This window comes from Scyliorhinus torazame, chromosome 13 (assembly GCF_047496885.1).
Source record: "Scyliorhinus torazame isolate Kashiwa2021f chromosome 13, sScyTor2.1, whole genome shotgun sequence".
Taxonomy (NCBI): Eukaryota; Metazoa; Chordata; class Chondrichthyes; order Carcharhiniformes; family Scyliorhinidae; genus Scyliorhinus; species Scyliorhinus torazame.
Genome location: NC_092719.1, coordinates 137,508,989 through 137,524,944, shown reverse-complemented (window position 1 = coordinate 137,524,944; position 15,956 = coordinate 137,508,989). Strand labels below are relative to the sequence as shown.

Sequence of the window (15,956 nt, the reverse complement as noted above, 5' to 3'; positions counted from 1 at the left end):
ATGAAAAATGCTTCCACTTCCTTCTCATCAAACCTTGGCAATGCTTGGACATATTTAAATAGATTCCCACCAAGCCTTCGACTATGACGCTCTTTCTCACTATCCTCATCACTATCATCCAACTGTACGTTGCTCTTTACGTCTGCCAATTTTAACTGATTGTCATGTTTCATGGCCATTTTCTGAAGTTCAAACTCCCTCTCTTTATCTTTTTCCCTGATCTGTATCTCCCTTTCTTTTCTTTTTTGTTCTGCTCGGGCTATTCTTTCTTTTCTCCTTTCTTCTCTCTCCTTTTCTTTTTCCTCTCTCTCTCTTTCTCTTTCTTTTTCCTCTCTCTCACTCTTGTATGCCAGCCGCTTTAATTCTTTCTTATGTTCCATTTGTTTAATTTGCAACTGAATTTTTGCCATTTCCAATGAGTCAAACTCTATCTCAGGCAACTTTAAATGTTTAACCACCGCCATAATTATGTCATCTTTTCGCATTTTGTCAGGTAATGTTAACTGCAATGTTCTTGCCAAATCTAACAGTCTGCTTTTCGTTTCTGTCTGTAAAATACTACGTGTAATATTCTCCACCCACAAAAACTTCTGAGCCTCTGAAAGAGCCATTGTTCACAACACTCTCCCCACTTCAACTAAAATACCACACCTGAAAAGCAACAATTCTTCACTGTCTTTAAGTTCACAAAAGTCAATCCAATAGATAGAATTTTATCCCCCTTGAGCCCCCAATTGTTATGGGGTGAGGCGTTTTCAGAACTCCGAAATGTATCATGGTGTTCAACCAACCTCTCCCTTTAATGTATTTGTTGCTTTTCCTAGCACTCGGCTTTTTCCTTAGGTGTGGCATTACAATTATGGGTACGTGGATTTTTAAACACAAAACACTATTTATTCCATGAACTCAACTTAACATCTTAAATAAACATTGAATCTCTTAATACCCCTTACTTCAAAGATAACTCAGAAAATGTTGCAACAGTAAATAACTCCTTAAACTGTTCCTTCAAACCTTCAAGAGACTTAACACCTTTAAACAAAATCACATCAGGTTAAAGGATATATATTTTTTCTGTAGAATGGCAGAGATATATTAGCTTGGTTGATTTCAGCTCCAGCACCTTGTTTTTCCCTGCAGCTCTCTGGACACACACGGGGACACACAACTTGCTTTCTCCAACTGCAAAACTAAACTGCAAAACCTGCAGCTCTCTGGAAACACAGACACACACACTCATTTTTAAACTGCAACTAAAACCTGCAAAATGGCTGACCTGAGCTGAGCTCCACCCACTCTATGACATCACTGTTTTCTTAAAGGTACATTGCCCAAACATCCAGTTCGTAAAGGCACTCTCGCATGACAATATAATCCTAATTATTAGTTGTGAATGGATATAGATAATTTTGAAACAAGTGTACTCTTTGATTGGTACATGTTAATTGCATGTAGTTGCATCTAAAGGTATAATTTTCTCTGTAGTTCATTGTTCATGGAGATGGCAATGGATGACTAGCACCAATATTATAGCTTGAAATAAAGGCCATTTTGAAAACTCAAAGAATCTCCATCTGGTAACAGTTTCAGCTACGTCACCATGTTGATGGTGAAAAATGTTAAAGGACAATCTTTTCATGGTTTACTCCTTTCCTTGACAGAATGAACTTTGTACAGGATGCAAAGCTATGTCGTCCATGTATATGATTGGAAGGAAGTAAGGTCAACAGATTTACATGTGGTGATACGGGTTTGTCAATGTACATGGTTATAAAAAAGAGCTTCATTACCACTCGTAAAATAAATTTAAAATCATCATATCAAGTGTGGCATCAATTATTTTGACGTTGACAAACCTAAAGTACTTAATATTTAGTACAGGAACTGGGACTTAATTTTCTTGTCAGTATTAATACAATGCTGACATAAACAAGTTTGAGCTAAGTGAATAGTCTACAATTATCTCTTGTTGAAGATATTTGTGAGTTACATGGGTTGACTAATGTAACTTGGGAGGCAAGGATTAAAAGTTCTGCAGGGATGCATCATGTCTTGTACTGAAGTGATCTGCAGTGTCATATCCACCATATACCAGAAAAGCCTGCTCAAAGAGAATGGACAGAATCAAATGTGGCCGTAATGACAGTGATATTCGATATTCTTGGAGCATCTCTTGGAGTTTCAGCGGGAGCGGAGCGCAGGGGCTGCTGGTGGGTGAGTATTTAAGTTTAAAATAACTTACCTTGCAGGAGCATCTCTTGGAGTTTCAGCGGGAGCGGAGTGCGGGGCCTTCTGGTGGGTGAGTATTGAAGTTTAAAATAACTTACCTTGCAGGAGCATCTCTTGGAGTTTCAGCGGGAGCGGAGTGCAGGGGCTGCTGGTGGGTGAGTATTTAAGTAAACACTTACCTGGTCCCGTTTCTGTTCCTCTTTGCTGTTGTATTTTTTTTTTTTTTTTAATTTTTTTTAAAGCGGGAACAGGAAGTTCGACCCGCGGACCTCTGGGAAGTCCCTCACCAATAAATTCTGGTGGAGAGGAAACCCGAGACACTACACGTGTAGTGTCTCCCACCCGCCCTCCTCCTCTAACCTAATAATAAAACCCATTGGTGTGAGGTAAGTACCATATTGTATTATTATTATTATTATTTTTATTTTTTTAAATTTAGTTGTTGGCCAGATCTTGGTTGAAAGTTAGAGGGATGGCAGGGAAGGGAGTGCAATGTTCCTCCTGCAGGATGTTTGAGGTGAGGGATGCCGTTAGTGTCCCTGCTGATTTTAACTGCAGGAAGTGCTGCCATCTCCAGCTCCTCCAAGACCAAGTTAGGGAACTGGAGCTGGAGTTGGAAGAACTTTGGATCATTCGGGAGGCAGAGGGGGCAGATAGCAGCTTCAGGGAATTAGTTACACCAAAGATTGGAGATAGATGGGTAACTGTAAGAGGGACTGGGAAGAAGCAGTCAGTGCAGGGATCCCCTGCGGTCGTTCCCCTGAGAAACAAATATACCGCTTTGGATACTTGTGGGGGGGGGGACTTACCAGGGGTAAGCCATGGGGTACGGGCCTCTGGCACGGAGTCTGTCCCTGTTGCTCAGAAGGGAAGGGGGGAAGAGGAGCAGAGCATTAGTAATTGGGGACTCGATAGTCAGGGGCACAGATAGGAGATTTTGTGGGAGCATGAGAGACTCACGTTTGGTATGTTGCCTCCCAGGTGCAAGGGTACGTGATGTCTCGGATCGTGTTTTCCGGGTCCTTAAGGGGGAGGGGGAGCAGCCCCAAGTCGTGGTCCACATTGGCACTAACGACATAGGTAGGAAAGGGGACAAGGATGTCAGGCAGGCTTTCAGGGAGCTAGGATTGAAGCTCAGAACTAGAACAAACAGAGTTGTTATCTCTGGGTTGTTGCCCGTGCCACGTGGTAATGAGATGAGGAATAGGGAGAGAGAGCAATTAAACACGTGGCTACAGGGATGGTGCAGGCGGGAGGAATTCAGATTTCTGGATAACTGGGGCTCTTTCTGGGGAAGGTGGGACCTCTACAGACAGGATGGTCTACATCTGAACCCGAGGGGCACAAATATCCTGGGGGGGGAGATTTGTTAGTGCTCTTTGGGGGGGTTTAAACTAATGCAGCAGGGGCATGGGAACCTGGATTGTAGTTTTAGGGTACGGGAGAATGAGAGTATAGAGGTCAGGAGCACAGATTTGACGTCGCAGGAGGGGGCCAGTGTTCAGGTAGGTGGTTTGAAGTGTGTCTACTTCAATGCCAGGAGTATACGAAATAAGGTAGGGGAACTAGCAGCATGGGTTGGTACCTGGGACTTCGATGTTGTGGCCATTTCGGAGACATGGATAGAGCAGGGACAGGAATGGATGTTGCAGGTTCCGGGGTTTAGGTGTTTTAGTAAGCTCCGAGATGGAGGCAAAAGAGGGGGAGGTGTGGCGCTGCTAGTCAAGAGCAGTATTACGGTGGCGGAGAGGATGCTAGATGGGGACTCATCTTCCGAGGTAGTACGGGCTGAGGTTAGAAACAGGAAAAGAGAGGTCACCCTGTTGGGAGTTTTCTATAGGCCTCCAAATAGTTCTAGGGATGTAGAGGAAAGGATGGCGAGGATGATCCTGGATAAGAGCGAAAGTAACAGGGTAGTTATTAGGGGAGACTTTAACTTTCCAAATATTGACTGGAAAAGATATAGTTCGAGTACATTAGATGGGTCGTTTTTTGTACAGTGTGTGCAGGAGGGTTTTCTGACACAATATGTTGACAGGCCAACAAGAGGTGAGGCCACGTTGGATTTGGTTTTGGGTACTGAACCAGGCCAGGTGTTGGATTTGGAGGTAGGAGAGCACTTTGGGGACAGTGACCACAATTCGGTGACGTTTACGTTAGTGATGGAAAGGGATAAGTATACACCGCAGGGCAAGAGTTATAGCTGGGGGAAGGGCAATTATGATGCCATTAGACGTGACTTGGGGGGGGATAGGTTGGAGAAGTAGGCTGCAAGTGTTGGGCACCCTGGATAAGTGGAGCTTGTTCAAGGATCAGCTACTGCGTGTTCTTGATAAGTACATACCGGTCAGGCAGGGAGGAAGGCATAGAGCGAGGGAACCGTGGTTTACCAAAGAAGTGGAATCTCTTGTTAAGAGGAAGAAGGAGGCCTATGTGAAGATGAGGTGTGAAGTTTCAGTTGGGGCGATGGATAGTTACAAGGTAGCGAGGAAGGATCTAAAGAGAGAGCTAAGACGAGCAAGGAGGGGGCATGAGAAGTATTTGGCAGGTAGGATCAAGGAAAACCCAAAAGCTTTCTCTAGGTATGTCAGGAATAGGCGAATGACTAGGGTAAGAGTAGGACCAGTCAAGGACAGGGATGGGAATTTGTGCGTGGAGTCTGAAGAGATAGGCGAGATACTAAATGAATATTTTTCGTCAGTATTCACTCAGGAAAAAGATAATGTTGTGGAGGAGAATGCTGAGACCCAGGCTATTAGAATAGATGGCATTGAGGTACGTAGGGAAGAGGTGTTGGCAATTCTGGACAGGCTGAAAATAGATAAGTCCCCGGGGCCTGATGGGATTTATCCTAGGATTCTCTGGGAGGCCAGGGAAGAGATTGCTGGACCTTTGGCTTTGATTGTTATGTCATCATTGGCTACAGAAATAGTGCCAGAGGACTGGAGGATAGCAAATGTGGTCCCTTTGTTCAAAAAGGGGAGCAGAGACAACCCCGGCAACTATAGATCGGTGAGGCTCACGTCTGTAGTGGGTAAAGTCTTGGAGGGGATTATAAGAGACAAGATTTATAATCATCTAGATAGGAATAATATGATCAGGGATAGTTAGCATGGCTTTGTGAAGGGTAGGTCATGCCTCACAAACCTTATCGAGTTCTTTGAGAAGGTGACTGAACAGGTAGATGAGGGTAGAGCAGTTGATGTGGTGTATATGGATTTCAGTAAAGCGTTTGATAAGGTTCCCCACGGTCGGCTATTGCAGAAAATACGGAGGCTGGGGATTGAGGGTGATTTAGAGATGTGGATCAGAAATTGGCTAGCTGAAAGAAGGCAGAGGGTGGCGGTTGATGGGAAATGTTCAGAATGGAGTTCAGTTACAAGTGGCGTACCACAAGGATCTGTTCTGGGGCCGTTGCTGTTTGTCATTTTTATCAATGACCTAGAGGAAGGCGCAGAAGGGTGGGTGAGTAGATTTGCAGACGACACTAAAGTCGGTGGTGTTGTCGACAGTGTGGAAGGGTGTAGCAGGTTACAGAGGGACATAGATAAGCTGCAGAGCTGGGCTGAGAGGTGGCAAATGGAGTTTAATGTAGAGAAGTGTGAGGTGATTCACTTTGGAAGGAATAACAGGAATGCGGAATATTTGGCTAATGGTAAAGTTCTTGGAAGTATGGATGAGCAGAGGGATCTAGGTGTCCATGTACATAGATCCCTGAAAGTTGCCACCCAGGTTGATAGGGTTGTGAAGAAGGCCTATGGAGTGTTGGCCTTTATTGGTAGAGGGATTGAGTTCCGGAGTCAGGAGGTCATGTTGCAGCTGTACAAAACTCTGGTACGGCCGCATTTGGAGTATTGCGTACAGTTCTGGTCACCGCATTATAGGAAGGACGTGGAGGCTTTGGAGCGGGTGCAGAGGAGATTTACCAGGATGTTGCCTGGTATGGAGGGAAAATCTTATGAGGAAAGGCTGATGGACTTGAGGTTGTTTTCGTTGGAGAGAAGAAGGTTAAGAGGAGACTTAATAGAGGCATACAAAATGATCAGGGGATTAGATAGGGTGGACAGTGAGAGCCTTCTCCCGCGGATGGAAATGGCTGGCACGAGGGGACATAGCTTTAAACTGAGTGGTAATAGATATAGGACAGAGGACAGAGGTAGGTTCTTTACGCAAAGAGTGGTGAGGCCGTGGAATGCCCTACCTGCAACAGTAGTGAAATCGCCAACATTGAGGGCATTTAAAAATTTATTGGATAAGCATATGGATGATAATGGCATAGTGTAGGTTAGATGGCTTTTGTTTCGGTGCAACATCGTGGGCCGAAGGGCCTGTACTGCGCTGTATCGTTCTATGTTCTATGTTCTATATTAGTTTCACTGATTACCACCAAAGCAGCGTTGGAGACTTGTACTGCTGGCATATTACTGGTGTGTGTAAAAACTGCTGGGATGATCAGCACAGTTCAAAAATAAAATGTCATTCTACAGAGTGCACTTGGTCACCTGATGATCTATTCAATTGCGCTACTGGACAATTCATATCAGATCGAGCAGAGGCTATGGCTGTGAGCGTACGACTCGGTGATGTAATGAGGCCGGTAAATCTCGCGAGAGGCCTTTTACGGGATTTACGTCACTCAGGACGCCTAGCAAGATCTCGCGAGACGTCGCGCCCTGGATCTAGCCCTCAATGGTTGGGATCCAGATTTGCATATTTAAGTGTGCACTTAAATATGTTCATGGCAGAGCGTCCCACGGCGCGGCCTGAATGCCCTGGAGACCTAGTATGGCGCCATTTAGCACTGGTCAACACAAACGTGGACCAGGTGTAATGGCACTTGGTGGGGTAGTTTTCCCTGGAGATTGGAGGGCTGGGTGGTTGAGCTCTGGACACAGTGGTACCCTGGCACTCCTGATACAACCTGGGCACTCTGGCACTGCCAGCCTGGAACCCTAGCAGTGCCACGCAGGTCTCCTGGTAGTACCACCCCATGCCCAGGTCACACTGCTTGGCTGGCTGGGGCACTGCCAGGGTGACAGGCTGGCAGTGTCAGGCTACCCATGTGGCAGGCTGCCCATGCTGGGGATTGGGCCTGGAGGTGCCCTGCCCTTTTGAGGTAGGGTGAGGGGGTTTTGAGAATCCCCTAATCTGTAGGTTGGGGCATTGGGGGAGTCTAGGGCCGAGATGGGGGAGGTGTCGAAAGATCGAGGGCAGCATTTAAAAATGTTGCCCCGATGTCTTCCTGTACTGATGAGTTGAACTGGTCAGTGCAGGAAATAAAGCTGAGTGCGGCCTCGGCAGGGCTTTCCTCACGGTGGCCCAAAGGAAAACAGAGTCCCGGTTATTGGCGGTCGATTTTGGCTCTGCCGGTGCCAGAACGTGGCCAAAATTATGCCCTATATGTTTTGTTCTTATCCTGGTGAATGTCTTCCTTTAGCGGTTTCAGGTGGCAGACTCTTACAGCAGCAGAGACTTTCCAGAGCCTCGCCTCATCCCCATGATAGGCACTCCAGTGCAGGCAGGCACCCAGCAGGGTCAGCTCCAGAACATCAACGCCGATGTAATTCCTGCTGAACTGAATTTTCGATGGCACAGTTGTCCAAGAACCCCTTTGAATTTACTGGTACATTTAACTAAATATTTCCTTTTGAAGGCACTTCAAGTAAATCACAGTGATCGTGCTGAAAAATCATTGGATAGAATACTCAAAAATAAAGCTGGTATGATGACCAGAAAATAAAGCACTTAGTAACAAGTCCTTTGGGTTTATCTCAGTCCTGTATAATACTGCGAAAGAGCACGAGGGTGTTAACACGGGCTACCAACTGCTTTTGCAACTTTGAAGAATGAAAATTATTCATCTGTTTGTCTAACCTCTTTTTATCTTACTTCCTCGCCAAACACCATTGGGTCTGCTAATTTGAAATTATCATTGATATGTAGCATTTCAAATTATCTGAGAGTAATCAGAGCTGACATTCTGCCATGCATGACAGATTGCATTGCTCAATATCTAGGTCACTCAGAGTCAGCTATTAGCCTTACGATAAGTGTTCTTAACAAATGCATATATAATACAGCACTATTATTTCTCAAGGGATACTCACCAATGACAACAAGCTTCGCATCGGCTGTAACAGCATCCAGGGAAGTTCTAGCGACACAGGTGTACATCCCTTCATCATCCTCGCTTACATCAAGAATTTGAATGATATCGCCATCCATTACTATTCTAGAGGATCACAAAATTATAACGGTACACCAACTTTGTTGAGGTAGATTTTATTTTCATGATTCTTTATAAGAGAAAGAACAATTACCAATGGAAACCTCCACAGATACCAGTATAATGACATAATTAGCAACAAGAAAAGGTAATTGTGATGCAGTGGCACAAAATACAAGAATTCTAAGGCAGAAGAAAGACACAGTGCCAGGCTTCTCTTATTTCCCTTCTCTACTGAGTTCCAGGACTAAGTCATGCCACCTCGGCAAATGCAAACCAGAATTGCAAAAGAGTCACCAACAATCAGACTCATGAGATGGCTAACGAGCTGACCTGCTTGTCAGGCAAGCAGGAAAAAGAGAAAGCAATAAATGGCCTCCAAACAAGAACCGATGCACCTTCAAGAGAAAGTACAAAGTCAGGAATGAAGTAGAAGTGTGCCTAATTTTAAAGCTAAAGCTAATTCAAGGTTTCGAGCACAAAATGCATTAGCTATTCTCCTCAGCTTTTATTCAGCAAAACATGTTCTCCAATTTATGATCACAATAGTTTCATGAAAAATCAGAAACAGGATATAGCAGAAGAACATGTGTGTCTGTGCAGGACATTAAAAACTGCGGAAACATATGAAAGGAAAAGACTATTACACACTAAAAGACTATCGACCTAAGAAATGGATACCTACTATTTTGACTGCTCTTATTCTAGATGATTTTGGTAGTGGTGGATTAGCAATAATGATGACTGAAGCGGAGCGCCCCTTGTCCATTTTACAAACTATTACCTGTCATTTTCAGTTTGGTCACTGTAAATTTCATATCCATCCTTTTTCCATGATAACTCAAAGTCATTTTCGAAAGCGGAGTCATATTCAGCATGACATTTAAACTGTGCCACTGCAGACTTTTGTATCATCAAATCCTCAGGTGGAACCACTATTTCTGTAGCAACTGAAAGAGATGCAGAGGATCAAAAATGTGTGCAATTTCTACAATAGTAATAAATATATAAAACAGAAGAGAATAACTTCAGATGCATGAATGTTAGCAATGTTAGCATTTAGGGGCAACACGGTAGCATAGTGGTTAGCACTGTGGCTTCACAGGGTCCCAGGTTCGGTTCCCTGCTGGGTTACTGTCTGTGCGGAGTCTGCACGTTCCCCCCGTGTCTGCGTGGGTTTCCTCCGGGTGCTCCGGTTTCCTCCCACAGTCCAAAGACGTGCAGGTTAGTTGGATTGGCCATGCTAAATTGCCCTTAGTGCCTAAAAAGGTTAGGAGGGGTTATTGGGTTATGTGATAGGGGGAAGTGAGGGCTTAAGTGGGTCAGTGGCCTTCTTCTGCACTGTATGTTCTATGTTTCTATGATATTTAGACCATTATACGGCAATAATTAAAACCATCAATTACTCTGTGAAATATATCCCTGGAGAAGCAACTTCCCTAATCTGACTTACCTGTTCATTTGCTTTGTTTCTGGTTGGTTGGACATCAATTTTTTTTAAATTTAAAATGCAGAGCAAAACATAAAGTAGTCTTGTTTCACATGTGAGAAAGAACTTATATTTAAAGATGCATGAAGTGTAACAAAATAAGTGAAAATAAAAAATGCAGAAAGCAGCACTGCAGCTCAATTAGCATTTGAAAGAAAAACTATACTCTCTTCCTGATAGGGAAAGCCTGCAGAAATTACTACTATAATCACAAGTAAGCAATGGATCTGAAATGTTCTAGAAGGGGAAGATTTTGGGCTGGATTTAATGGGATGCTGTGTTGCTGAGCCCCACCCACCACTAAGAAGCCAGTTGGGAGCCTGTTTATGAAAATGCCAGATGCCCTGCAGCCATTTTACATTTGGCAGGTGCTTAACCCATTCATGGAGAAGTTTATGCTTTCATCCAGAAGCCCGGCCTTAAAGAGATACTGGCCAATCTGATTGGCTGACAGCCTTTTCGTTCCAGCGGCGCCAGGGTCAGGTGGTGGTCACTGCTGGGACTACAGCCAGTCCTGAAGCGAAGGAGATTATGAAAGCCGCACTGAAGGTAAGCCGTTAAAGGGGTGATATGACTTTGGGTAGGTATGGCTGATGGGCACAGGGACATCTCAAAAGGGGTCCTTCCCTCCCTTACCCGCAACAGCTCACCCAGTAGAAACGGCCAGGCTACATGCTTGGTCTAGATTTCCAGCTGCTGTGGTTAAAACAGGGGGTGGGGTGTGCAGAATAAGGCACGTCAGGAGCCATAAATTGGCCATTTAAGGGCCTCAATCGGCCCAAGGGTGAATGGACTGCCAATGCCTCCACCGCACCCTGTAAATAGGAGACGGCTGTGGGGCGGACTGGGGTGGGAGGGGGGTGGGTTTCTCAAAAGCCATCAATTCAGATTTCCTTAAAAAAAAATGTGCTAACCATGCAGTGGCCCGGGAAAGTTATGTTTGTCCATGATTAATTTAATTGGTTAACTCTTGTAGCTTGACCAATGTGTTTTTTTAAAGCAAAATAATGAATAATGTTCCATTCTCTGCAGATATATGCCAGGCTTGTGCAATAATTTCCAAGGGCAGGACATAATGGACGGGATTCTCCATTGTGAGTCCGCCTCGCTACCGTTGCCAGCGAGGACGGAAAGTTTGGCGCTCAGCCGAATGTCCATTCGTTGCAGCGGGAACGGAGAATCCCGCCCGGATGAAGGAACGAAAAATCAAAGTCAATATCATTTTGCTTTAATGTCAGCTTTTGAATTGTTTTGTAGTGTCTGAGGCATATAGCAACCAAATTACAAGGCAAAGGATTAACCATTATACGCAATTTAATAATAAGAAGAATATAGATTAACTGAATAAAAAATCTGCCAGCTTCTAAAAAATGAATTGCAAGCATCAATTGATAATGTATAGATGTGATTTGCAATAGCCCTATTGTTGTTGACCAATGGTGATCGAATGGCAAAACAACAGATCATTGAACAGTACTTAAAGCAGCTTTGTAATGATGCACAGTACTCCAATGTTTCTGTTCATTTTCCTTAAATATTTTACATATTGGAACAGGTAACATTTTCTTCATAGTAGAGAAGAGGCTTTGTTTGAAAACAAACTTACAAGACCAAAGAAACTACATTGAAAGCCCTCATGTTCAAATAATAGTTTCACTAAATTTTCATGTAGGATCTCTTTTGCCTTATTTGAATGGCTAGTTCAACTAATCAAAAGAAAGTCTCATCTGACGAAAACTCTAAAGCACGAAAGGTACAACAGATTATGTGTCACTAGTTTATCAATAGCTTTGCTACTACTGTAATATCCTGGTGAGCATTTAGAGGAGCAAGGCTACATGTGGCAGCCTGACACCTTGTATGACGATGGTTTGCACCGGGGTGGTTAACTCGGTGTTGGCATCGCCTGATGTGATTAAGGGGCCCCAATCTGGAAAGACAGTCTCTACTTCATTTGCTACAGAGGAAAGTAGGGGGCTGAAAAGGTACATGACACGCAGAACTCTAGTCACTCTTGGTCAGCTGAGCTTTTCATTTCTGCTATCCTCTTCCAATGCCTCGCCAAACAGTCAATCTTCAAAGTTCACGGCCATCAGCAATTGTCTGTCGGTTGTCAATATCTGCCTTTTTTTTTTCTCACTTACCGGTGCGCTTTTGGCAGAGGTATGGACACTCAGGACGTCTGAGACAGTGAATGTAGAAACTGTTCATCCTTTTCTCCTGCCAAGCATATGGGGCGGGATTCTCTGATCCTGAGGCTAAGTGTTGACGCCGTTGTAAACGCCATCGTGTTTCTTGACGGCGTCAACATGCCCTCAGGAGCAGCGATTCTGACCCCTACAAGGGACTAGCATGGCACTGGAGCGACATATGCCGCTCCAGCTGCCGATGCCGGCGTCAGAATGGGCGCCGCAGATGGGAACCGGCGCCAATGCGTGCATGCGCAGTGGCTCCTTTCACTGCGCCGGTCCCCAATGTGACATGGCGTAGGGCTACAGGGGCCGGCGCGGAACAAAGAGGCCCCCAGCCCACCGATTGGTAGGCCCCGATCATGGGCCAGGCCACAGCGGAGGCCCCCCCCAGGTCGGACCTCCCTCCCCCCCCCCCCCCACCAGGTCGCCCCCGGATGCATGCACGCCGAGGTCCCGCTGGGTAAGACCAGGTATGAACGGTGCCGGTGGGACTCGGATTTTTTGTGTGGCCGCTCGGCCCATCCCGGGCGGAGAATCGGCAGGGGGGGACGTGTAGAGCAGTCCCTGACCGGCGCCGCGCCAACCGCGTCAGCGCCATTGGCGCCGATTCTCCGCTCTCCAGAGAAGCGGCGGACCGGCGTCGGGGCATCGTCGCACGATTTGCGTCCAGCCCAGCGATTCTCCTGCCCGGGTTGAGAGAATCCTGCCCAGGTTCTCCAGGGCTTGCCACTGTAAATGAGTGCACTGAGGATGCAGACTTGGTGGACGCACGGTTTGGTGTTCTCAGTCAGGTTGCAGTCACTTCACACTTCTCTAACTCATCTTGGACAGAAGAGCTGTCGTTTTCATGATGTGTGTATTAATTTCAGCATCAAGTGACAGGTAGCCCAGATATGTGAAGCTATCAATAAGCACCAGTGCCACATTTTCAATGCTGAAAGATGGTGGTGTGGCAACATCCTGGACAATGACAATGTCTTCCTGATGCTCACGGTCAAATCAAATCCTTTACTGGTACAAGAAAGTCTGCCCATTTGCCACTGTTGGTGATCCTCAGTGTGGGCTGTTGATGCAGCATCGTCAGAGTAGAGTAACTCTCTGATAAGAACTTGACACACCTTTCTCTTGGATCTCTGGTGAGCAAGGCTGAACAGTTTTCCTGTTAGTTCTGGCATTTAAGTAGATACCCTCTGTAGATGACCTGAAGGCATATGACAGCAGCTAAGAGAAAAACATGCCAAAGAGCATCAGTGCTAAAACAAAACTTTGTTTGACCCCTGTGTGGACCTCAAAGTGTTCTGATGTTGCCCTAAATTAGCTGACTTTACCCATCATATTGACACGGAAAGAGGAAATCACATTCAACAGCATCAGTGGGCAATCATTTTTTGCTGCAGTTTCAGCAGACCATCTCTGCTCTCGTGGTCAAATGCCTTGGTGTAAAGTTCAATTCAGCGTGTGTAAACCACTCAATTTACACTGCATGGACTAAACAACCAACATGTTCTGTTTTGTATCAAGTGACCTGGCACCACACCTTCGGAAGGATAGATACCAGCCTTGAGGACATGCAGTATAGATTTGCCAACATGTTAGGTGGATTCCAAGGATTAAAGCATGAGGACAAATTATACAAACTGGAGTTGTAGTCCCTGGAATTTAGTAGGTTCAGGGATGATTTGATGAAAGTTTTCAAGATATTAAGAGTAACAAATGGGATAAATGGAGAGAATCTGGGGGAAGAAGTCTTCTGCACAGAAAGGATGCCAGGGATTTGGAACTTGCTACTCTAAATGGCAACTGATGCTGGATTAATGGTAAATTTTAAATCTGAGGTTGATAAGATTTTTGTCAACAAAGAAATAAAATCATAAAATGTTGGAAATGCCTGCCTGGCGTCATCTGTGGAGAGAGAAACACATGTGGGAATGGAATATAAGGAATAGGGATGTGGAGTTAGATCGCAGAGCAGCTATAATTTAATTGACTCAGCAGAAAGTCTCAAAGGGTTAAATGATTGTCTCGTTACTATGTTCCTGCCCAATCCATCTTATTTTGAAAGGTCTCGGTTCAGTTAAAAGAAAACAGAGGAACTTTAGTTGGTGGTTGACTCCCCCTCCTGACTATACCACTGCTTTTACACATACTGGAGCTGATGCCATTGAAATATCCATGAGAAAGGAATGTCTAAATGCACCAATCTCCTTAATTGTGCTCCAATATACAGACTACAAAAATTAGCCATGATGTGGAGCTACCTCATACGCTGCAGGAAAGGATGTCCCGAAGCGTGGTACATTGGCGACACCATGCAGACGCTGCGACAACAAATGAACGGACATCGCGCAACAATCACCAGGCAGGAATGTTCCCTTCCAGTCGGGGAACACTTCAGCAGTCAAGGGCATTCAGCCTCTGATCTCCGGGTAAGCGTTCTCCAAGGCGGCCTTCAGGACGCGCGACAACGCAGAATCGCCGAGCAGAAACTTATAGCCAAGTTCCGTACACATGAGTGCGGCCTCAACCAGGACCTGGGATTCATGTCGCATTATATTCATCCCCCACCATCTGGCCTGCGAAATCCTACCAACTGTCCTGGCTTGACACAATTCACACCTCTTTAACCTGGGGTTACCCCATCTCTGGATCTGTAAAGATTTAATCACCTGCTAATGCTCGCATTCCTAGCATTGTTTGGCATCTTTGAATCTGGCTATATATTTGTTTCTGGAACATACCTCTTCATTCACCTGAGGAAGGAGCAGCACTCCGAAAGCTAGTGACATCGAAACAAACCTGTTGGACTTTAACCTGGTGTTGTAAGACTTCGTACTGTACAAAAATTAGGAAAAGGACTGACTCACAGCCCATTTGTTTCAGCGAGTAAAATCTCTGGCGCCTTATACTTCTGACATTTTCTTTTTCTCCTGCAAGTACTGAAGAAGCGTTCTAGTTAAAAATGTATCCCTGGTGTCATCCATTATGAATGAAAGTTGGTCCAGAGCTGCTAGATTTTGGACGTAGCCCCGGGTTCCTGCCAATCACACAGCTAGAAACCAGGACACGCACAGGTTAGTGGTATGCATGCACAACCAGCTGCTTTTAAAATTGACCTTTTCTGAGAAAAATTAAGACTTTCAAAACAAAGCTGGCTATAAGCTATTTTTCCTAGTATGTGAGCTTCACCAGTTTTTATCTATACTTGGAAAGAAAGACAAACTCAGACTATTCAACTTCGACAGACAAATCAAATAAAATGAAATGTAGTTGTTCGCACTTTCAAACTGGACTTAGGGGCCAAGGATTTTTTTTTAAGACCCTTCTCGTGTAATAACATATAACAATATGTTCATTTTAAGAACACATTCAAAATGCACTTGTATGCAAACGCACTAAACTGATAGGTGGCACGGTTGCACAATGGTTAGCACTGCTGCCTCACAGCACCAGGGATCCAGGTTCAATTCTGGCCTTGGGTGACTGCCTGTGTGGAGTTAGCGCGTTCTCCCCGTGTCTGTGTGGGTTTCCTCCGGGTGCCCCAGTTTCCTCACACAGACCAAAGAGGTGCAGGTTAGGCGAAATGGCTAAATTGCCCCTTAGTTTCAAAAGACGTATAGGTTAGGTTGCGGGGATGGGTCCGTGCAGACTCGATGTACTGATTGGCCTTATTCTGCACTGCAGCGATTCTATGATAGTTTGAAGAAATATCACCCGGATACTAGGATCGCTCCTGTAGACTCATACCACATCAATCAATTTAGAGAAATGATTTGAAGGAAGAAAATTGTTAAAAGGAAAACAAAAATGACTGAAATACACC

General features: G+C 45.0%; 1 protein-coding gene across 13 annotated transcripts in view; it reads right to left on the bottom strand.

Annotated features, from left to right (window-relative positions):
* Positions 1 to 15,956, bottom strand: part of chl1b (cell adhesion molecule L1-like b) — a 1,336,546-nt gene that overhangs the window by 499,300 nt on the left and 821,290 nt on the right. For all 13 annotated transcript variants that reach the window (XM_072472185.1, XM_072472186.1, XM_072472184.1 and 10 more), the window contains 2 exons: positions 9,240 to 9,405; positions 8,337 to 8,461 (listed from right to left, as the gene is read on the bottom strand). In XM_072472185.1, coding sequence (XP_072328286.1) covers positions 8,337 to 8,461; positions 9,240 to 9,405 — 291 coding nt within the window. The remainder of the gene's footprint in view (positions 1 to 8,336; positions 8,462 to 9,239; positions 9,406 to 15,956) is intronic.